Below are 23,747 nucleotides of genomic sequence, written 5' to 3'. Positions count from 1 at the left end.
AAACAGCCTGCGGGGCAGCCTGTCTTGGTATAGGTGTGGCGTGTAGGTGTGTGTGCAGGGAGGGGCGGGCGGGCATTGGTACAAAGTCCAGGGCAGTGTGAGCCTGCCTGGTTGTTTGTGGGAGGCCTGTCTGCTTGATGATAGAGCTGTACCATGCCCGGGCCGGGCCCTGCCCTCTCTGCACCGGGAGAGGAGCATGGTCTGCGGCACACGCTGGCCGTCGGGTAGAACAGCCCCTGCCCATGCCTGAGCGATGGGCATTCTGGAGTGTTACCCACGGCTCATCCTGCTGTTCTCTCTGCAGGCCAACGTGGTCTGCGTGGTGTATGATGTCACCGTGGAGGCCACAATTGAGAAGGTAATGGGCTGCTCCAGGCTTGTGGGCTTCTGACCCGCAGTGCCTTGTCTGGCCTCACTCTGCTCTGCTGCTTCCTCCTGCCCCCCAGAGATCTCCCATAGAGCATGCCCCAAACACTGCCCTGTTCCATGTTCTCCATGGAGCACTACACACTTCTCAGCCACAGTCTGGGGCTTCCTGAAGCCACTAGCTGGTTGTAGTCTCCAAAACATGCCACCCCAGCCCCATCTCCCCAGCTCTGTATGTGAAGGGAATGTACTGCCAAGAGTTGGTCATTGGCCAGCCCATTTTTGCTCAGAGCCATCACTTAGCACCTCGTCATTACCAGCCACAGGCAGTTCCTAAAGTGATTCAGGGCATGGAGTGCTGGGGATTTCTTCAGACACAATGGGACTCCATCACATCAGACACAGAGCAATTCCTGCCCAGACTGGATCACTGCCAGCCCACCACCCCAGGAATTGGCCGTGGCCCCTCTGGGCTGCATCCTGTTTATTGTCACATACACTCTGCTTATCTGTGGGGTTACAGTGGAGCAGATGGGCTGTGATGATGTTGTTGTATTGCCTCAGCCTCCTGCTGGCTTCCAGTTAGTGCACATGCCATATCCCCACCTTCTCTATCACTCACAGCCGTGTATAACAGGGCTTTCTCCTGGTTTGCCTTTCAGATTCGGACAAAGTGGATTCCCTTGGTGAATGGGGGAGTTGAAAAGGCTTCCAGGTACTGTACCAAACACAACTTCTCTGGAGTCTGGTCGGGAAGAGGGTGTGCCAGTGGCCCAATGGACCGACTCTGGGTCCTGCTCCCATATAGCTCAGTGTGTTGGTTGTGCACACAAGCACTTGAGCACAGCCTGATGATGGATGGCTGTTTGACAGGGACTTGGGAACTGGGGGATCCTACAGGGAAAATAGCTTGGCACTGCCTGGCAGCTTCCTGCAAATGGCAGTACACAGTCGTCCAGCTCGTGGGCCCCACATCTGATAGAGATGAGGAGAATCTGGAGGCTTTTCCTCCTATCAGGGTCTCTCTGTCACCGAGGCAGGAGGATCTGCTGGTGAGATGCCCCATGATGTAGGAGAGCAAGTGAGTTGCTGAGTCAGCGCGGGACTGCAGAGACCTAAGCTAACCGTGGATTGCTTGGACGTAAGGTCGTCTAATGTGCCCAGTAGTCTGTTGAAAACATCAACAGGACCAACCAGCCTGGCTTGTTCTGGCTGATCCGGTGCCTGGTTCCAGCAGCTGGAGGTAGAAGAGCAGTCAGGGGGCTGGCAGTTCTGTTCCTCTGAGTGCTCTTCTGACCAGCCGCCCTAAAAACACGTGCAATATGGGAGCCCAGATGGGAATTGTGTGATAGGGAGACAGTATCAGGCCTTGGCCTCTGTCTTTCCTCTCCATGACACTTCATCTCTTCTCCCTCCTAGAATCCCGATCATCCTAGTGGGAAACAAGTCTGACCTACAGTCTGGGAGCTCCATGGAGATCATCCTGCCCATCATGAACCAGTTTTCTGAGATAGAGACCTGCGTGGAGGTGGGAAACCAATGCACTGTACTTTGTCCATCCCTTGAATGTCTAATGCAGGGCTCGGCAACCTTTCAGAAGTGCTGTGCCGAGTCTTCATTTATTCACTCTAAGTTAAGGTTTCATGTGCCGGTAATACATTTTAATGTTTTTAGAAGGTCTCTTTAGAAGTCTATAATATAGAACTAAATATTGTTGTATGTAAAGTAGATAAGGTTTTTTAAATGTTTAAGAAGCTTCATTTAAAATTAAATTAAAATGCAGAGCCCACCGGAGCGGTGGCCAGGCCTGGGCAGTGTGAATGCCACTGAAGATCAGCTCGCATGCTGCCTTTGGCACGCGTGCCATAGGTTGCCTACCCCTGGTCTAATGTTAATTACTAGCAAGAGGCCTTGTCCCCGGTTTCATGAGCTGTCACCACAGTGACTAGGAGGAACATTCTCCACTGTGATTTGGATCTGCCTTTTCAAAGCTGATCCTTGAAAGAGCCCCAGCCCAGCCCTGGCAGGGATCCCAGTCTCCTGGGCCCAGAGGGGAACCTGACAGAATTCTCATTGGCTTCTGGGAGCATGAAATGGGCCAAGTGAAACCAACATGCAAATGTGGAATTTCCCTTTGCGATTTGTTTCCTAGTCACTGTCACTGACTTCAGTCCATGCCTTGATCTAACACCTGCCTGGAGCAGAGACTCACATCTCTCTTGTGCCCCCAGCTCCATCTTCCGTCTGGCCCCAGGCCTTGCCCACTCACGCTCCCTTTCTCTGTTGTTGCACTAGTGTTCAGCCAAGAACTTAAAGAATATCTCTGAATTGTTCTACTATGCCCAGAAAGCGGTTCTGCACCCGACAGCCCCCTTGTATGATCCAGAGGAGAAACAGGTAACCGAAGCCATCCCTGAACCCCAGGCAGCCTTGCTCTTCTCCCTCCCAGACATCCATGTGCTTCCCATAACCTTCCAGATTCTCCCTCTACACCCTCAATCCTCTGGCATGATTGTTTTGAACTGCTGCCTGATTCTCCTTGTCCGCTGCCAGCCAGCAGGCCCCGCTCCTCTCAGCAGAGTTAGCCCATTAAGCATCCCCCCTCTGTTGCTGAACTTGCTGTGTGCGCTCTGCACCCCTCCGCAGGTGCAGTTCATGGGGTACCAGGGCAGCTGTTCTAGGGGAGCTGAAGCGCATCCTGGGAGTCTCTCACCCAGAAGTGCCTCTCGCGCACATCGTGCCATGCTGCTCTGATACAATAGATCGATCACCAGCCCCACCGGGAGACAGAGTGATTCAGAGCCCTGAGAAGGCTTCCCTGGGGAGGTGTGTGTGAAGCCTGGGGCTGTTTAGTGAGGGGATTGATGGAGGTATCCAGAATAATGACTGGTTTGGAGAAGGGAAACCTGCCTCTATGTCCACCTTTTTCCAATGGTACAAGAACAAGGGGATGTCCAGTGACACTGAAAGGTGGCAAATAGTCTTTAACGTTTAGAAAAGGCTATACTTTTTTGTGCAACTATCATAGCTTCCTACTCAGATCTGAACCTTAGAGTTCAGAAAATAAGATGCTAGTATGAAACCTCCAAACTGAATTACCAGCTTGGATCTGATAGCGCTGCCACCAGCCAAAAATTCCAGTGTTTGGCTCACTCTGGTCTCCCCAAAACCCTTCCTGGGAGACCCCAAGACTCAGATGCCCTGAGTCTACAACAAAGGAAAATAACCCACTTCCCTTCCCCCTCTCTTCACCTCCCTCCCAGAACTTCCCGCCCTGGGTACACTAGGAGATTTCCCTGCTTTTTCCTTGAAACACAAAACAGAGAGGACAATTTACCTTCCCCCCTCCTCTTTTCCCTCCCACAATTCCCTGGTGAACTGCAGGCTCAATCCCCGTGAGTCCCACTAGGAAAAATCAACAGGTCTTAAAAAGAATCTTTAATAAAAAGAAAGAAAAAGACATAAAATGTTCTCTGTAGCAAGGTTGACAATATACAGGGTCAATTGCTTAAAAGAAAAATGAATAAACAGCCTATTCAAAAAGATATACAATTTAAAACTTCCAGCAAACTACACACATGTAAATACAAAAACAATATAAAAACCTTTGTGTTCTACTTTTGTACTTACACTTGGAAACAGAAGATTAGAAAGCCTAGAGATAGAAATCACTCTCATAGTGAGAGAGCACAGACAAAAGACCACACCCAAAAATTTCCTCCTGAGCTTTGAAAAATCCGGTTTCCTGATTGGTCCTCTGGTCAAGTGTTTGGTTCCCTTTGTTAACCCTTTACAGGTAAAAGAAACATTAACCCTTAGCTATCTGTTTATGACAGCAACATATGGCTAGCCAGTGGAACGCTCTGCCACTATGTGTCATTGAAATCATGAGCACAGGAGGACTCTGAAAAGGACTGGACTTTTATATGGATCACAAGATCATCCACGGTTATGTTAAGGGGTCACGCAGAAGGGAGGCATGCCTTCATACTTCAGGGCACAAGCAGCCTCTGACTGACAGGTTAGGAAGAAAATTCCCATGTGGGCTGAGTATTGTTCACAACTTACCCCTACCTCTGCAGCAGTTCATACTGGCCATTGTCAGAGCCAGGGTATACTGGTCTAGGTGGACTGTTGCCCAGCGCCAGTACAGAAAGCCTCTGAAGGTGGGTTTTTGGGAGGGAGCACTGAGCAGACGACAGCCTCTTCCTGTGCTTTTCACTACGACTCATTATACCCACAGCTGAGACCGACGTGTGCACGAGCACTTACACGGATTTTCAACATCTCAGACCAGGATAACAACCAGATCCTAAGTGACGATGAACTCAACTACTTCCAGGTATGGACTGCTTAGTGCTTGGATTTCCAGGGGGTTCCCTGTCCCTGGGCTGTGATATCACTATGACCACTGCTACTGTTTCACCAGTAGTGTTCCCTACAGCAGCTGCACACATCCCCTCCTGCCTGTTCTCTGGAAAGTCTCTCTGATTCCTACTTTCTTCTAACTCCCAGGGAAAAAGAGAGTCCCTTGCATGGCACATTGAGACCTGTTTGGACTCCTGGTCCTTGATGCCAAAGGGGAATGCCAGCAGCTAGTGTTCTGGTGCACAGAGATCTGTGTATCTGCTCGTTGTCTGGAGAAGGGTTTCATGGCCACACACTCTGAGCAGGGCCGAGCAGAGCTGTGAAAGGGATTGCTCTGTGATGTGTGAGGCAGGATACCCCTAGAGTAACAAGGAGTTCTGCTGCATTAGCCAGCTGAGGCGTAGGGACTCATGTAGCAGGAATAAGGCAGAGCTGGCAATCCATGAGGTGAGTGGAGTTTGTCTTCCTGTGATTCAGTGGCTGGTTTTGCTTGGAGTCCCAGGGTGTGCATAGGTGCTAGTATAGCAAGAGTTCGGCAGCTCTTGGGAAGCAGCCTTCTAGCTAGAGTAGAGAAATGGAGCAATTAAGGGTTCGGGGGGAGGGCTCCGGAGTTGGTTTTAATTCCTTCCCTCTCTTCCGGAGAGCTGGAAAGAGTTGGAGTCTGTCTGCTGGCAAGGAGCTTTCCTGACCTTGCCCTTGTGTCTCTCGGAGGTAGAAGTCCTGCTTCGGGAATCCACTGGCGCCCCAGGCCCTGGAAGACGTGAAGACGGTTGTGTGGAAGAACACCACGGATGGGGTGCAAGACAATGGCCTGACGTTAAACGGTAACTGAAGTGGGCAGCTTTTGTGTTGGTGTCTCTGTCTCCTTGCTCCATTCCCGGCCACTCTCCCCTCTGGCACCTGGCAGACAAGAGTTGTGCTGGGCAGAGAAGGAAAGACCATAGATCTTTAGGAGCATGGAACATGGGTCATAGTTTTTTACCCTGCCCTACACACCTTAATGAAAAAGCTCATTGGGCATCTTCTCGGATGAGCTGGTGCTTGGCGTAGAGCCCCAGAGCCACTTGGTTCAGGGCCTTGCTTTCCCAGAGGAAGGAGGGCTTCCTAAGGGAGCGTCCTGTTCTGACTTGGCGCTGAAGCACCTTGCTGGCTGGGCTGAGCGGAGCTTGCCGGTCCATTACACCATAGCACAGTCTGCATGGTGTGTGCCGTGCACTGAGACCCTGCCTCCCTCTCTGCTCACAGGCTTCCTCTTCCTCAACACCCTCTTCATCCAGAGGGGGCGGCACGAGACAACCTGGTCCATCCTGCGCCGCTTTGGCTACGCTGATGAGCTGGAGCTGACGGACGACTATCTCTACCCGCAGTGAGTACAGGGCTCATCCTCTCCAATGCTGGGGAGGGTTTGGCAGGCTGGGGATGGGGTCCACTTGGGAGACGGCTCAGAGGTATCTCAATGAGCCTTCCTTTTCAGCTGCCATATTCCTTTCTGAGGAGGCCCAGGTTCTCTCTTCCATCCTAACTGACCTTCAACCATACGTGGTTTGTGAGCAGTGAGGTTCTCCTTTGCTCCCAGTGGGTCTGCATTGCTACCTGCCCCAGTGGCCTGGCGAGGCAGGAGCTGGAGTCCAACCTGATGACAGTGCACAGCACCCAGTCCAGTTCTCTGGCAAGGGCAGAGTCGTGCTCATTGCCCTTGCGCTGGCCTGTCTGGGAAGTCAGGATGTGGGGGCGGACAGACCACTAACCCCAGTGACGCTGTTGATTCCACTGGTGCTCACAGAGGGGAGCAAATTGGGCCGTGACTCTGACTTTCCAGTGAAATCATTAAGGGGCTTTTGGAGTCTGTTGTCTCTTTGCAAAGCTGTTTGGAGCAGTAAGCCGTCAGCTCAGGATTCAGCTGGGATTTTGCAGCTGCCTCCTCTTCTCTGATCCCTGTCACGCCCCCAGGCTAACAAAAGGGTTTGTACTGTGAGCTAGAGAATCCTATAGCCAAAGCAGCAGGGGTGGAATAGGGCTCTCACCATCAGAAGGGGAGCTACTGTGACTAAAGCACCGTTGTGACATACCGGGGTACAATGCCGGCTAGTGGGGGGCTGTGTCACCCCTGCCCTGCAACCTTTGGCACTGTACAATGTTTTGCTGAAGCAGCTCCCAACTGGACTGCTCCCAGACAGCCTCCAGCATGCAAGTCGTGCCCTGAGTGTCTCCATATAGCTTCAGCCTGCCAGCCACACGTGGGTTACACTGGTGCTCACAGCCTTGGTTATATTGCAGGCTGATTCCCAGCACACCCCCAATCCCAGATTTCTCCAGGAAATGTATGGACAGCCCTCTCCTGGCCAGTACACAATATTTTAAAGGGTATAATATGCCAGCTGATTATCTCAAATATTTACTCAGACACATCAGTTTAAACACACTGGATTAGATAAAACAGTAAATCAAGTTTATTAACTACAGAGAGAGATTTAAGTGAGTACAAGTATGAGACATAAAAGTCAGAAATGGTTACAAGAAAAATCAAGATAAGACATTTCTTAATACTTGACGTGAGAAATGATACCAGATTCAAGCAAAGTTTCTCACCACAAGCCCTCTGCAGTCTTCCTGACCAAACCCTGTAAGTCAGGACCCGTCCCCCAGAGTCCAACGAGTGCTTCCTTTGTCGCTCCAGGTGCAGGGAGAGAGAGGAGGGTCTCTTGGGGGTGTTTGTCCCTTCTTTCTCTAGTTTCAGTCCCTCCCTTGAAAAACATTTCCAGCTTGGCACTAGGAGATTGTCTGTGTGGAAGGAGGTTTCTCGCTGGCTTTTTCTCACCTATTGGAGCTTTGTTTGTTTTCCTTCCCGTGTGATGACTCTGTTTCCTGCTTAAATGCAGAGGAAGCAGAGCACACATTCCTTTGTGGAGGACAGACCTGTTTGCCAGCCTCAGTTTGGGTGGGACTGTGGGGTTTGGAACATGTGTTGATAACTTCATACAGGGAACTCTTGTAACGTCACATCCTGTTGCCACATTTATATTAATAGGACGATATTGACCAGCAAAGTGAGTTTTCAAATGCTACCTCACAAGACATGCCTTGGACAAAAATTGTTGCGCTCGTGTGTAGGGTGTGAAGACAGGTGTATTCTGTCACGGCCACTCTGTCTCTTGCTGAATACTGCACTTGGAGCTCATGACAGAGCAAAATCAACACAGGAGGGGCTGCGGCAGCTTTACCCACCCCCCACTTAGATAAGCATCCCAGGCCCAGGGAAGAATCCTGTATTCCTGTAAATCAGGGGCTCTCAGACATCACTAGCTGAAGGCTGCATTAGCAACTTGCTCACGGACTGCGCCCAGTTGCTTTGAAATGGAGCAGGCTGCAGCCAGGGCACTGGGATCAAGTAGTCTCTTAAACCCACTGTAGGGCGCTAGGGCCTGCACTCTGGCCTCCCCTGTTGTGGGTGTTTGGGAAGTTGGCTGTTTGTGACACCACTGCCCCAGGTCTCCTCTGCCTGCCCATTGAGCTGTGTGCAGGTGGTTGGCCTGTTTGACTCTGAGGGCACATGCAACCAGTGAGAACTACTGCAACAGGCTCTGTTCAGAGGAGCCAGACCATGGGCCAGATCATCCCTTCTCGTGGAATTGCTTTGTGCCGTTGGATGGCGTGGAGCAGCCAGAGTGATTCCTGTGCTAGTCACCAGGCTCAATGAAGAGAGGTCTCAGTGGACATCCCCGGTGTGAGAGTTAGTGGTCCCTGAGTGCCTGGTTGACGGGTTGCACTGACTTGTTCTCACTCCCTCCCTGCAGGTTCCGCGTGCCCCAGGGCTGCTCCACGGAGCTCAATCACTTTGGATACCAGTTTCTGCAACGGATGTTTGAGAAGCACGACAAGGTGAGCTAGGCTTGGCAAGGAATGGGGAGGCAGGTGGCTGTCAGGCGGTCCAGTCCCCCTGTGAATACCGTCACAGTCTCACAGACATGCTTAGCTGCCCCTGCAGTCTTGCTCACAGGTGCATCTTTGTAGCTGCTCTGCACGCAGTCCCATCTGCTTATTCTGTTGTCCTTGCATTCTCCTTCCTTGGGGGGATTGGGGTAAGGCAGCCTAGGGCCGTCCTCTTGCGCACAGAGAAAGCATCTTCATCGCATGCGTGTGACCTCTGGATACAAAGGATATTTTGCAACGTATTGTAGCTAGGAGTTAAACCAGACTCTCTGGAAACTCCAGCTGATGCAGAGCATGGCAGCCAGCTGTCTGACCAACACAGCTTGTTGAGAGCACACAGTTCCCACGCTCCAATCACTCTAAACTTGACTGGATGTTCAGTGGGTAGCCATTAAAGTCTGGGTCTTGATAAGCTCCCTGCGGCTGGGGCTGGGCTGTCATAGAGACTGCCTCTCTCTGCATGACCATAACCTCTGATAGCGCCCACCCTCGAACAGTGGAGTTCTTAGTAACAAAGGGGTGGCTACTAGGAATTGGAGACAGAGCCCGCTTGGCAGCTGGCCCACAGCAGTGGAACGCATACCAGACAGCCATCAGAGAGAGCACAAGGCCCAAATTGGGGAGAAGGAAGAAAGCAGTTTTTGCTCTTTTCTGGCTCTTTGAAGAGTGAGAGAAGAGCATGGCAGCTCTGTGCAGCTCACCCATCTGGTTCTGCAGTGATGTGCGCTGCATAAACACCCAAGCCCCTGTGTGCTCTGAAGCAGGCCAAGCCTCAATTCTGCAGCACTTTAGTGTGGCAAACTGATAACTCGGTGGCAGTTTCCTTTACATGTTTTAAAAAGGAAGTTTTCTAGAGTTCAGTCCGAAGACAAACAGCCCGATCGCTCATCGCCCCTTTATTTGGTTATTAAGTTCCATGTTACACTGCTCCTGCATTTTCCATTCCAGACGTGTTATTGCGTCATAGAAGCTGTCTGGGGAAAAGCTGGCAGCTGAGTGATGGGCAGTTAGAGCTTTTGGCCCCTGAGAAAGTGTGGAAGAAATTTGGGGATTGTAGGGTAAGCACATGGGCTGGGTGTTTCTGCTAAAATGATCAGCAGTGAAACAGCCCTTGACATGGAAGTTACCATCTCTAGGCTTCAGGGTTAGCACTCGCTCGCGTGAAGAATGTCGTCAGTTTCACACTGGGTAGATGTCAGTTACAGACTGATTCAGACTTTCTACAGACTCAGGAAGACATTGCATTGTTTACAGGTGGCTCACGCTGTGGAGGGTCTCTCTGCAGCTATGAGGATTAGAACTATTTTTTTCAACAAAAGCTTATCTGGAGCAAAACTCTGCAGCAGCAAGTGATTTCTTCACCAAGGTGTGCAGTCACAGCCACACAGAGTGTATGGGGCTCTGTCTGGGCCTAGATAAATACATCACTTAGGCCTAATTAGCCAGCATGTGTGCATGTAGAGCTGTGCACAAGAGTGTATCCATAATGCTTTGGGTCTCCAGGTGACTCCTGCTTCAAGCATCAACTCTCCCTTTGCGTTCCCAGGATGGAGATGGAGCCCTCTCACCTGTAGAACTACAGAGCTTCTTCAATGTCTTCCCCTATGTGCCCTGGGGACCTGAACTCTACAACACGGTATGCACCACTGATAAAGGCCTGCTTTCACTGCATGGATTCCTCTGCCAATGGACGTAAGCGCAGTCCCTCTCCATCCCCCTTACTCCAGTTCACTTAGCACATCCCTGGCTCCGTCAGGGTTCTCTGTAACTGGCAGTGTTCTCTTTGCTTGGATCCCTCAGGCTGGTATCCTATCTGGATGTCCATCACTGCCTGGAGTACCTGGGTTACTTGGGCTACCCCATCTTCTCTGAGCACAGCTCTCAGACACAGGCCATCACAGGTACGTCATCCCTCCGATGTCGCCAGCATTGCCTCTGCTATCCTTGGACCCTTGGGGCCCACCTTCCTAGTGCTAACACTGGGCTCTCTGCGTCCCCTTCTCCAGTTACCCGGGAGAAGAGAATTGACCTGGAGAAGGGTCAGACCCAGAGGAACGTCTTCCTCTGTAAAGTGATTGGCCCCAGGGGCACGGGCAAGTCTGCGTTCCTGCAGGCCTTCCTGGGGCGGAACCTGGCTGTGAGTATGCATGCTTTCCTCCCCCCAAAACCCCTTGTCTCTCACCTGGACGCTTGAAAAGATGAGGGCTTCAAACTCCTCCTGTGTCGCTGTGCATATGTAAAGCAGTCCTGGGTGTGTACTGACTAGGGGCTAGGAGCCCAATGCTGGGAGTATCAGCAAGGAGACCCATTAATTCATCTACTTCATCCCTCTGGCCAGTGCAGGCTTGTTCCCTACAGCACATTCCCTCGTGCTTTATTCCGACTAGTTTGAATGTCCCAAACAGTGAGGCTCCCACCAGTTCTTGTGGGTGGAAGATCTGGTAGATCTCACTGTTTTTCCCTGATATTCATCCTAAGTTTTCCTTCATTTCCTAGAGCAGAGCAGCAAGTTCCTTCCTCACACTGCTTCCTGCACTAGCAGGCCACGCTCTGCCCTGAGGTTGTAGGGGAATCGTCCATTCCCTGGGATGAATGGATGAGGGAGCATCTAGTCTTCATAGTTGCTTACTCAATAAGATTGTATCCTCTGGTTCAGAGGGCAGCTTGCTGTGAATGGCTTTGTGCATGTGCCAGAAGCACAGAGAGCTGGACCCGCTCCCCTGTAATAGTTTTGCCTCCAATAACAGGTTGCTGTAGCACTTGGGGACAATGTTCACAGACCCCAATCCATGGTAAACATTCTCTCTTCCTCATGGCTGTACTACTGTTCTCCACTTCCTTGCAGGCACAGGAGGAGTCCCCGGGAGAGCTGTCCTTCTATGCAATCAACACTGTCCAAGTCAGTGGCCAGGAAAAGTATTTAATAGTAAGTCCTGTGGAGCAGGAGACTGGGGCAGCTCTTGAGGATGGACTAGCTGCTTCCTTGGCCATGCGGAGAGAGCAGAAAGGCTTCCTGGGGATTTAGAGATGTCTCACTGGAAATGGTTATGAGGAGGATGGAAGCGGCATTTAAGACTTCTCCAATATGCAACCCCCAATCTGAGGAGGCCATTCTGAAGTATCCTGATGGTTTCCAGTGCACTTTGCTTTGTCCTGTAGTTAAAGATCTATCTCTGCTAGGCAACCACTTTTGGGTGCTCTCTAGAGGTGTGGCATATGCACCACCTACAAAGAGGCATGGAGAGATTAGTGACTCATCACGGGTCATAGAGCAGGTCACTGCAGTCCTGACTCCCAGCCCTGCTGTAGCAGCTAGATCACAGCAGCCTATGAGGCTTCTGCTTCTGCAGCTGCTCTGACATGCTGTTCCTGTGACAGCCTGGGGTTGGCTGGGAGAAGTGCCACAGTGTCCAGGCGCTGTGATATCTCCTGGCTTCGTGTGCTCTTGGCTATCTTCTCTTGGGCCACTTCCCTTTTCTTTCCTCTGCTCCAGTTGTATGAGATTGATGTGGACACGGAGTTCATGAAGGCAGCGGACGCGGCGTGCGATGTCGCCTGCTTAGTGTACAATGTCAATGATCCCAAATCTTTCAACTATTGCGCCTGTATTTATAAGGTAAGCATCACATCCTCCGCTGAGCAGCAGCCCCAGTCCCTCGGAAGGAAATCCACATCCTAATGGGAGGGCAGGGTACCATACTGAGGATCCCTGCTTGCGCTGTCCCATATGTTAGTGCTAGCATCATGACAGCAAAGCACTGTTAGTGCCACCAGGGATCCCTCACAACAGAGCTCACTTGCTGTCCTGCAAGGTGATCTTCCCTTCACCAGGGGCCACCCCTGCCACATCCCAGCTTTGAAGTCCGCTGCTCCCTTTCCCCTCGATGAGTGATGACCACTTCCCTTTATCTCCCTGTCGGGACCTTTGTGTCTCCTACACAGCAACACTACATGGATGGACAAATTCCCTGCATCTTTGTCGCCTCCAAGTCAGACCTGCCAGAAGTGACTCAGCAGCATGGACTCTCGCCTGCTGAGTTCTGTTACAAGCATCGCCTGCCGCCACCGTTTTACTTCACCTGCAACAGCCCCGGCCTGCCCAGCACCACCATCTATACCAAACTGGCCACGGCGGCCGCCTTCCCGTCAGTACTCGTTCGGAACCAACAGAGAGCATGGGCAGGCAGAATGCATGTGGGACTGAGGGGTGCATGTTAAGAAATGTTATCAGCCCAGGCCTATCTTACGGCACTTAGATGGTGATGAACGGGATCCCTTTTAAGGCCAAAAAGCACTTTAAATATGTCAGTTTATTTTTATTTTATGGCTTATTGCTGTCGGATCTGAGCGCCTCACACATTCCTAAATGTATCTTCCTAGCATGCCTGGGAGATAGGGAAGCATTACTGTCCCCATCTTACTGAGGCATAGCACGAGATGCCTGAGACCCCTTCCAGAAAGTCAGTGGCAGAGCCAGGAAAAGATCCCAGATCTGCCTTAGCCACAGGACCAGCCTTCCTCTCCTTTAGTGTGAGTAGGATCTGCAGAGGGAGTCTGTAAAAACAGCACCTTCACTCCCACTGGCCTGCCAGCTGTGGGCATCAGGTGTGGCCTCCTTATAAACAAACAAGTGTGTAGCCCTGCACAGCCAGCTCAGCTCTGGGGTAGAGAGCTGGATTCTGGTCCAGCCCATGCACCGCCAACAGAATTGTCAACTACTTATCAACTACGTTCCCATTGCAGGATCTTTATTGATGATGCGGGAGTTGGAAAGAGCCTAGCGGGAATTTCCTGTCCCAGGCACTGAGCTTGCAGCTCTGGCATCGGTCTTGTATTTTCCCCCTAAACTGATCAGATTTGTACTGAGATCAGTAAACTGGAGCCCCATGAGGCCTTTTGTACAGAGTTGCTTTCTGGCGTAGAAATGGGTTGCCCAGTTAAGCAGATTTAGGCTCAATATTTAGGTTTGGCAAAAGAAAGTGACAAGAAAAGTTCCTGGATAGACCATTGCCTGCAGTAAGAGCATTGTTTTAACAGAGGGGAGCTGGACAGTGAAACTGACCCATCTAGTTAGATGCAGGGAGTAAACGCCTACTGGGAGTAAATTAGATTGTTAATTCTAGAAGAACAATAAGCAGATACGAGATTTTTCGTTGGTCTCCGTTCAGTAAACATTTTTAGCGCTCACGCTTTTTTCTCCACCGTATTAAAATTTAAATATTCCTAATATATCTAGGAACTTCAGTATAAATAAATAACATACGTAATGGAGGCCCTGGGATTGGCTGTTCTTTGATTCAGCAGTGTATGAATAATGGATTTTTCTCTCCTCCTTGGGGATGTGCCTGGAGTATATAGAATTGGATAATGCAGGCTTGCTAAGAAAGCTGACTTGCATGGGGAGGCTTGGTCCAGTTCTGCTTAACATCCTCGCAGCTGCACTGTAACGCACTCTAGATGGGCAGGTTCCACTGACCTGTCCTGGGGGCGACTAGTGGCCTTGATCCTCCAGGGCAAGGGGTCCCCCCCTTTGAAAATATTTCAGGCTGTGAGGATCCCCCCCTCCTGCCCAAAAAAGTGTTAGCAAATTACTGTACATATCGGCTTACCATATTTCAAGTTCCCAGATAGAGGCCACAGGGAGGGCGGGTACGGCAGCTGCCACGCTTAGTCCAGGAGCAGCAGTGCAGAAGTAAGGGTGGCAGTACCATACCATGCCACCCTTTGGACCAAAAAAGAGGTCATGCCTGGGAAAATCCGAATGTATGGTAACTCTTTGTTAAGGGTTAACTAAGCACTGTCATGAAATGCAAAGGATCTGAAGATGATTGTAATATTTTTTATGATTTCACAACCCCCCTACAATTGTCTTTTGAGTTGGGACCCCCAGTTTGAGAAACGCTGTTCTAGGGCTTTCAGTAACTGCCACTTCTCAGCAGCCCTTGGTGGGTTTGATGTATTTTGATCTCAGCGTTGAAAGGTGTAAATGCAGCTTGGCCTAGAAGGGAAGAGGTGTAACTCCTGGTTCGTACCAGTTACTTCAATGATGTTGTGCTATTTATACCCTTGCTAAGAAAAAAGCATGTCGGTAAAGCCTGTATCCATCCCACCCGTTCATAAATACACTAAGAAAAGAAAGGAATGGCTTTGTTCCATTGTAATCAGCTCTGATGAGCTACCAAGGGATCAGTGCACAGATGGTGGTGAGGACCAACCTTACAATGCCTCCTTTTCTCCCCCATATCCCTTCTCTTTTCTGCTTAGAGACAGTGAAAGATTTTTAGATTGCAGAATTTCAACACAATTCTCGGGTTCCCTTTTTGAAGCCAGCTAGAGAGCCGGGCACATTTTTTTCTTTAAATTTTGAATTTTCCAAACTGCGGGGGAGGGGATTGTCCTCCCCCCTCCGACCCCCGTTGTGCTTCTGCTTTTCTGGTTCTCTGCTCTACACAAGGGGTGAGGCTAGCTCCACTGTCCTCTGGGGAATTGCTGGCCCTTTGTTGTCAGCTTCGGACTCAAAGGAGCTAGGTCGGGGGCTCTCCATACATGCACTTTTTGCAGGTATGGCATTGTCATGCTGGTGCAGAGCGCTTGTTCCAGCGCGACTGCTCTTTAAGCCGAGGGCTGGCCATCGGAGTCTATCGCATGGCCAAGTGCATCCTGTCCTCTTGGGCTGACAGTTTCTCTAGTGTCTGTGTGGTTGTAGGACCTTGTGTGTGCAGTTCACTGAACGGCTTCTTGTCTGTTTTTTTGCAGTCACCTGAATGACACCGAGCTGGGAGCTGCTTCCTTCTGGCTCAGAGTAGCCTTGGGAGCCAGTATCACTGCTGTGGTAGGATTTGCACTTTACAAAGCGGTAGCAAAGAGCAAATAAGGAAGAAGAAAACTAACCTTCCCTCATCCCCATCCCAATGCTTACCTAAGACAGACACCAGCTTCCTTCTACTACTACAATGCACCCGGGTAGACAGGATCAAACTGGCCCTCCCTGGACCCCTGGGAGGAGGTGCCTTCCTCCCCCAAACTTGATTTCAGCACCAGCAAAGCAGATCCACAAACAGGATCCTCCAGACCTAATGACACCAACCAGCATGGCCAAGAACATTGTTCTCCTCTACACTTCCAACGTACCCATCACTAAAGATCTGACTCCAAATGCCCCATTGCTCAACGTTACCCTCAGTCCACTCTGTCGTGGGAATGTCATGGTCTCCCCTTGCCGTGTCTGGGCATCTGCAGAGCCTGGAGTCCAGTCTCCCTGGAGCTTTGAGGGAGTCACCTGTGTCTCTTTTAATATTGTTTTTAAGACCAGCTCAGACTTGAAACAAACGACGCGCCGTGGGAAAGCTGTACATATCTCTCAGACCAGGGACAGCAGCGATCACACTGGTCCAGTCTTCTATTCCCAGGGACGGTATCGTTTTATATCAGTGTGGTTCACGGGGACTTCCTGGAGCCCGCGGGGACTCTGCAAGCACCAGAGTTGGTGCTGACTTGTGTTTTCTCTCCTCTGAGGTGGAGCTGTGCAGTGGGCTCGGGGCCCTGTCCTTATAGCACAAGGTCTATCAGGAAACAATGGACAAAACTGAGATTTAGGAAGCCTAGGCTAACTAAAGAATGTATTGTCAAAGGTGCTGCGTGGAGGGAGATTCACCCATCGTGCTTCTTGCCGTCTAGTAGCCTTCTAATGTCTCCAGGCATTTATTGGCGTATCCTTCTGTTGACTGCTGGCCAAACCTCCTTACCTTAGAGGCATTGTGACTCTCCAAGCTGCCGGACTTTAGCAAAGCTACGCTTCTGGAAGCACTGTCGCTTACAAGGTATTCCAGGGATCCTTCTGCCCCTTCCACCTGTCCAGGGATGCCATCAAGTTCAAGTTAATATGAGAAGCCTTTACAATGTTCACCAACAATTCCCTTAGATTAGTAAAAGGGAGTCTTTGAAAACCTAATCTACTGCTTAACTATTCCTGCACTTGGAAATTGCTTCGTTACGTTCAATGTCATGAAATGACTTTTTAATAGTAGGCTTTATTGGATGTTTTTTTTAAATTTCCATCTGGGTCTAACCGACCTGTGTCCCTGTAAAAGACCCTGCATTGTGACCTCACTCCAGTGTCAACCAAAGGCAATCACTAGAAAATGATTTCCAGATGCTCACCGCCTGGCACCTCAACCAAGCCTCCTAGCAGCTCCTATTCCAGCCAGTCCCACCATGCAGAGGTATGGGGGATTGCTGCCTGGCAGATCCTTCACCAGCTTGTCCCATCCCACCCTTCACAAGGCTGTTTTGCCCTTTCCTACCCCACCCTGCTTGGGTCACCAGTATTAATAGGCATCCTGGGAGGTGTGTTAACCTGGGCAAGGATGGCATGTTTGGCAGGGTGATATACTGGCTGATATAGCAAAGGACTGATGTGTCTGAATTCACCGTTAGAAGTGTGGGGTGTCTATACTACCTGCGCAGTGTCAAACCAATACTGTAATGTTACTGTGTCAGCTGCAGTACCTGATGGAATTTGTGCCGTTGGTGCGAATGCTCAGTGATTGAGTATTGTGCAGCTAAGTGGCCAGTGTCCGTACTGCATGACCATGGTCTCTGCAGGGCTCTGCAGCGGCACATGATACTTTGTATTCGTAGCTTTCACTGTTGAGTCTCCTAGAAGTTCCTTGAACTGGAAGTTTTGCTTTCCCTGACGCCCTGGCTTTTTCTGATCCAAAGTGGTTAACTGGCAGATGCAGGGGCTATCAGCCCCTTGCTGCTGCTCCTCTTGTTCAGACACCAGCTCCCATTTTATCAGCCCAGCACAAAGTCCCTATGGGACTCACTGAAGACCGTCCCGGGGTAAGGACTGTCCTCTCTGCCAGCCAATCCAGGCCCGTCTCTGCTTTCCTCACCTCCCGGCTGCATAAAGTTTCTGCTCTGTTCATGCCTGTTGGTGGAGAAAAACATGAAGTATTGATTTCAGGAAATGCTGCTAGCACTTCAGCCTTTTGTGCGCACTCAAGGCAGGCTTCTGTACAGTATCTTTGTGGGATGACCTCATGGAAGATGTACCTGTTTCCTGTATGCTTGTCTATAGTTTAAAATAGTTTCAGGCTGCAGTGTGAAGGCTGGGCTTGAAGCAGAAGCCTGCATTTAAATCCGTTTGTGTAGGGGGTCCTTTGGCGACTGAATACAGCGTCTTCCTCCTTAACTGACTTGCTGGGGTGGGGACTGGGCTTGCTCCCCTGTCTGGGGGCAATGCATTTCAGACTCTTCAGGCTGGGCCTGCTCCAAGAGCCTTCTGAAGGTGCTCAGCACGGCCCCCGTCCTCTTGGATTCTTGGTGGTGGGTAACGTGTGTGCTTGTCCAAGTGGCTCCTGCTGTGGGGCCTGTCTTTCCGAGCTGAGGCAGAGAACAGTGGGGTGGGGTGATTTTGAACTTCTGGCCTTGGCTTTGCAGTGTGGAGCCCGTGGCTGTGAGCCGAAGTCTCCTCACCAGGGGGTGGAGGAAGAGCACCCACCAGCTGCCAGAAGCTGACAAAGACACGTGTGCAGGGTGCTGTTGCACAGATCAGCCGGTCGCCGTGCTTCCATGGCTCTGAAGCACAGAGCTGACTGTCAGCGGGTGCCTCCCTCAGGCCAGGGAGCATTTGCTAAATCAAGGCAAAGGGCTCCAGAGCATTTCTGTTTTTAACTGAGCAACGTTCCCCTTTTTCAGTGTTCACAGGGAGCACAGCCTTTGCCAAAGGGCCCTTCTGTTCTGCTCCAGGCTGCCCCATGATAGCCTGGAGCAGGTAGAAGCATTTCAGAATTCAGCTAGCAGTGCCCAGCTGTCTCTGTCCTCGGGGCTTGCCACAGCTGAGAGGAGCTGGCTCTTTGTGACTGTCCATGTTGGGTGCCGTCAGCCCACTAGTGGCCTGGGATTGAGCTGTGAGTTGAGCTTTCCCTAGGAGTCACTCTCATGACAGAGCAGCCCTCCTGGTTGAAATGGAGGGCACAGTTTTGTGGCGTTCTTCCCCCTTGTTCCCTTGCCCACCTCTCACTGCTGATGGGAGTAATGTTGGTCCCACCAAACAGTGGAAGCTGCACAATCTTCTGGTTGGATTATTTTTCGGGCCCCCAGAAGCTATGTTTGCTTTGTGGGGGGGGCTGGGTCCACGTCGAGTTTCCCATTTCACTGGTCGTTCCCCAGTCCTTGCTTGAGTGTGTTAAGTCTGTGATAGCCTCCTGTCACAGCCAAGACCCAAATGTAGCGTCTTCTATATGAGAAACACTGTAATAAAGTGCAGAGGCCGAAAGGTCTTCTGCCCTTGACACTGTGTTCCAATGACAGTGGATCCTATTAAGCCATGTGATTTTATCAGACGAATTCTGTAAAAAAATAAATTTTTATGCACCTTCTGGCTGCAAATTCTTTGTCTGCTTTTCTTATTGGCAGGGGTGGGGGAGAGTGAGTTGTCCTCTGAGGTGTTTCATGCAGATGAAGCCACCTTGGAGCATACCAAAGCTGAAGACTTGGGGGTAGTAGTATATATTATTTGCCCCCATTGTGCTAGGTGCTGTACAAACAGAATCGAAGATGGGTCCCCGCTCCAAAGAGCTTACAGTCTAAGAGGAGACCAAACGTGATAGACAGAAAAGAAGTGATTTGCCAAACTTTACAGTATGATTGATCTCTACTGCTGTGGTGCCATCCGACTCTGAGCAACTTACAGCAAAAAGGACCAAGATCTGAAAGAAAAGTCTTTTAAAAAGAAATGGAGCAATAGCGAAGTGAGACGCGGCCTCCCTTTCCCCACCTCGCACCTGTCCAGGCTCAGAAGAGCTGCGTGAGTGGTGGTGGTGTGGAGGGGTATGAATAAGCAAAATTGCTTCACTTCACTGCCACCTCCTGCATTTGCTGTTTCCATCGGCAGGAATGTCGATGGGAGCAATGAACACGAAATTAATGCTGGCCAGTATTTGATCACAGCCAATTTTGAACTCTTCGATCAAGTCTTTGCATGGGTGACTGAGTTGGGGGTGGAGTTATGCTCGTCCAATCCAGGAACAGAAATCTGCCATGTGCCCTGTGTCCAGAACTAAGCAGCATAGCTCTTATATTGATTACATGAATACGCTAAACCTCAAGAATTATCTTCCACAATTATTCAGTGAATAATAGCCACAATGAGTCTGATAATTCATGAGTAGAGGCAAAGTGTATCAAGCTGGTCACAGATGGACTGATTCAGCATTGTTCCCTGCCAGCGCAGGGCAAACAGAGTAACTTGGTCCATTACTCTATGTTTATAGCACCCACCATGCTCTCAGCACCTCACAGAACAAAGAGCAAGTTGTGGCTCCTGCCCCAAAGACCTTAGACACTAATATTAGCCCTGCCTCACCACATAGGAGGAACTCAAGCTTGACTTTACGCTACACAGCTTTTAGTGACACGGCTGCGTCAATAACAGTCGGGCAGTGTTTGCCAACAAAATACTTCCACCCCCGATGAGCAGGGTTCATGTTGTCAGCAGGAGTGCGCTCCTGCTGCCAACGAGCCATTTACATGGCCACTTGCCGTGGCAAAACTTTTGTCTTTTGGGAGGGTGGGGTGGGGGGAGAGCTTTTTTAAGCACCTTTGAACGACAAAAGTTGTGTCGTTCGATTGGCAGTGTAGACAAAGCCAAAGGTAGGGAGAGGATGGATGAGGGCCCAGCAATAAGATCCTTCAGGGGGGTGCATGTGCATCCACAGAATCAAATACAGTGTTTGTTACTGTAGGCTTCTTGGGGACCTGGCAGATCAGTGATTGTCATGATCTTCCTTTCCCTGTGTGTAAAGTCGCCCTGACTCCCAGGGACAGGACATCCAAGCCATCCTTCTAGGAGGCAGGCCCCAAGTAAGAGCGGGGGAAATAGGTACATTTACCTGGCCCAGTCAGAGGGCCAGAAGCCTGTACCATGAGAAAAAAATTCAGACTAGATTGTGGTGGTTTGTGTGACTAAATTTCATGTATATAATCAGCCAGTGTGTGTATCTGTGTGTGAGGGAGCCAGGCTCTGGGGAGTAGGACAGAGGGGACATGAGCAGAGACCGAAACTCCCAATGACTCCAGTAGGGCCAGGATTGCACCTGGTGCTTGAGTTCTCCTTTTAGCCCAGCAGCACACGCTCACCTTGTTGGGAGGGTTGGACCAGGGCTACACCAATGAGCATTTTCCCTGGGAGAGGCTGGTGTCTCCAGCGCAGGGCTCAGCCATTCCTGGCACCTGGGCAGCTGGGCTGGAGCTGTGTTCCTATCTAGAGCCTATTTCTGGAGCGGGCAGCTTGGTGTTTCCAGCCCTCGGGTGTTCTCCAGAGGCCTGGGCTGCCAGGAGGAATTGCTCCATTACAGCTCTCTGACAGGAGGTTACGGTTACGGATTCAGGAGTATCCCTCAGCAGAGGTTGTCATGGCAATCCTTTGGCATCTGTCACAGCATCAGCCAAAGGGTGCTAGGGCAAAACAGCCCCCAACCCGCCCTCCTCTCTCTGCTTGAACTGCAGACAGCCGGGCAGTCGAAGGGGGAACCAAAGGCCAGGCTCCCAGCAAGAGAGTCACTGGCAGAGTGCAGCATCTTGGATTTGTACTACCCCAAACCAGTGCATGCCTGCTCCAACCTTCCAGGCTGTGGTTCAGCTGCTTCCCCTCCTCGCAGCTTGGAAGGAACAGGAGATTCCCTGCTTCTCCCTGGGAGCCTTATAGAAGGGCACGAGGGCCGGCCCTGGGCTCCGTGAAGGTCTCACGCAGGAGGAAGCAGATGTGGGTGAATGAGGCTGGATTTCTGGTTGTTCCATGGAGCTTACTGGGCAACATAGAGAGCAGGACGGTGTGTGAGATGCTCCACCTTCTCCCAGCTCCAGATAGCTCATGGGTCCCCTTCTCCAGAGATGGGGGAGTGGCCCAGCTGCCCAGGGGCGAGTGGCTTTTGCTGGGAGGCCTGTCCAACTCACTGCTTGTGCACCTGGTTTAAATGGGTTGTACGGGGCAAAGGTCGGGGGGCTGAGCTGCTCACCCTAGGAAGCCCCATTAGACCAGATAAGTGGTAACACGGAGCAACCTGTGCCCCTCACCTCTGCTTTGCACTTGGATCGGGGCTAGGTGGCCGCGTATCTTGGTAGCGAATGTCTGGGATATGGTTAGGGCCTTTCTTTCCTCTGTTAGCAGTTTGGCAAATACTACAGGTTATTTGAGGTGCTGGGGGAAAGAAAGGACAAAGGTGGCAAAGCCCGTAGGTAGGAATCTCACCCATTCCTGGGCACAGCCTCTCCTCTGCTCAACCCAAGCCTGAGGCACCGAACGAGGCTGCTGGGAGCTTAGACAACAGCTACCACAGCAGCCTGGGGCAAAAGAGAGCCACCAACTGTGTGCACCAGTGGGCAGCAGAAAAGATCACACCTCTTTGCACCTGAGTCACTGCAGCTGCTGCAGGGAAGAGCTGGACAAGATCAACATTCTGTGTCCCTGAGGTCCTGGAAAGTAAAGGTGATTAGCACAGCCCTGGAGATCTCTGGGGGGCAGGGGAAGGCCGGCTGCCCATCCCCAAGCTCTAAAAATCCAGAGATTGCTGTAAAAGTCAGGTGATGTAGCCAGTGTTAAATCACAGTTTGTTTTTGGTTGCTGTGAGGTGTTAGGATGTTTAGGGGGTCACATTTTCAAGCTTTCCTCTGCAGCCATGAGGGCTAGAAACTTACTTTAAAACGAAAGTTGAGCTCCTCGCGATCACATGACTCCAAGAGCTGGCACATTAGGAAATGCAACAGGGAAGTTGGCGACAGTGGGAAGGGGAGCTTAAAGGAGTGCCCCCGAGGAAGGAAGGAGTTTAATCTTTCTACAGCACTCTGGGTTTGCAGGATATCGGCTGAACAGGAAGCTGATGCTTGGTTACCCCCAGGAGTGCACAATGAGCACAGAATGGGACAGGTCTGTGTGAAGAAGGAGCGCTCGCTTTGGGGAAGGCAGAAGATCACGGCTCTGGCTGTTTTGTGTGAAGGGTTTCTCTGCAGGTGAAGCAGTGTGGCAGATGGGGCAGGCTGGGCATCCAGGCTCTTCAGTTCCATTCCTGCTTCTGCCATCCCTGTGCTGTGTGACCTGGGGTAAGTCGTCTCCCCATCTGTAAAATGAGCATAGTGATGCTGCAGCTTTGTGCAAAGTGCTTTGAGATCTAGGGCTGATATGCAGCCAGTGCCAAGGGGTTGGGGCCTGTAGCGTGGGGATGATTCTAGCCCGTCTGCTCCTCATCAGCCTGGCTGTTTGCAGCACTATGTGAGTCTGGGATCCCTCGGGCAAAGGGAGACCGTGGTGCAGAGTGGAGGGGTGGGGGGGATGATCAGTTCTAGAAGGAATCTGCACCTGCCTCTTCATAGCATCAGGTGGCCCAGCCCCCTGGGGTAGCATAGCTGGGAGCTGCCTGCAACATGGAAAACCAGCTTTTGCCTCTGGAATAAACAATGACAGTGGGGGATGAGCAGGCAGAGGCTGACTATAGAGCAGGGATTTCCTCACAGCTTGCTCAGATCTGAGCACTTCAGGGAGCAGAAGGGACTTGAGCGAGGCAGGGGCTGCTGACTGGCTGAAACCAGAGTACAGGGGCCCCTGGCAAGTGTCCTGCACTGTCTGTGTTACCTGAAATTGGGCCAGCTAGTAAGCTTAGGGAGGACTAATGACCCACCAGAGTTTGGTAGAAAGCAGCACTTTTATTATACTGATAGCTAAGCTCAAAAGAAGGTGGAGGGTCACACTCACACTCCCACACCCAGTTCAGGCATGGCACTGGAGATGTCAGGATCCTTCAAGGTAAGTGTCCCACAGCACCGCAATGGACAGTGCGATGAAGGTAAGTCTTCCCGAGGTACGATGGAATGCAATGCAGCAAACCACTGGCCAGGCAGTCCGGGCAAAGGGCCTTCACGGGAGATACAATCTTCTGAGTGAACTCCTGAGCACATGGCCCTTTTAAGGACCTGCTCCTCGTGGCCAGTGACTAGAGATGACTTGGCCGCATCTAGTTGGTCACATTCCACCCCGGCCAGTGTCCATGCAGTGTCCGTGCACTGGGTGTGTGAGCGCTGCCTAA

The 23,747-nt window shown here is 51.1% G+C and overlaps 1 protein-coding gene across 3 annotated transcripts in view; it reads left to right on the top strand.

The window, feature by feature from the left end:
* RHOT2 (ras homolog family member T2) overlaps positions 1–19,059 on the top strand; it is a 30,565-nt gene extending 11,506 nt beyond the window's left edge. For 2 of the 3 annotated variants that reach the window (XM_032794692.2, XM_032794690.2), the window contains exons 5-19: positions 305–358; positions 1,029–1,081; positions 1,786–1,894; positions 2,662–2,763; positions 4,610–4,708; positions 5,450–5,558; positions 5,980–6,100; positions 8,529–8,613; positions 10,211–10,356; positions 10,465–10,565; positions 10,671–10,801; positions 11,510–11,590; positions 12,158–12,280; positions 12,607–12,809; positions 15,421–19,059. In XM_032794692.2, coding sequence (XP_032650583.1) covers positions 305–358; positions 1,029–1,081; positions 1,786–1,894; positions 2,662–2,763; positions 4,610–4,708; positions 5,450–5,558; positions 5,980–6,100; positions 8,529–8,613; positions 10,211–10,356; positions 10,465–10,565; positions 10,671–10,801; positions 11,510–11,590; positions 12,158–12,280; positions 12,607–12,809; positions 15,421–15,538 — 1,635 coding nt within the window. In that variant the 3' untranslated portion in view covers positions 15,539–19,059. The remainder of the gene's footprint in view (positions 1–304; positions 359–1,028; positions 1,082–1,785; positions 1,895–2,661; positions 2,764–4,609; positions 4,709–5,449; positions 5,559–5,979; positions 6,101–8,528; positions 8,614–10,210; positions 10,357–10,464; positions 10,566–10,670; positions 10,802–11,509; positions 11,591–12,157; positions 12,281–12,606; positions 12,810–15,420) is intronic. The other variant, XM_075069430.1, reaches the window with a different exon arrangement.
* The last annotated feature ends 4,688 nt before the right edge of the window (positions 19,060–23,747 follow it).

The sequence above is a fragment of the Chelonoidis abingdonii genome, chromosome 9 (assembly GCF_003597395.2).
Source record: "Chelonoidis abingdonii isolate Lonesome George chromosome 9, CheloAbing_2.0, whole genome shotgun sequence".
NCBI lineage: Eukaryota > Metazoa > Chordata > Testudines > Testudinidae > Chelonoidis > Chelonoidis abingdonii.
Note: the sequence above shows the minus strand (reverse complement) of the source record. Positions and strands in the feature narration are given on the sequence as shown.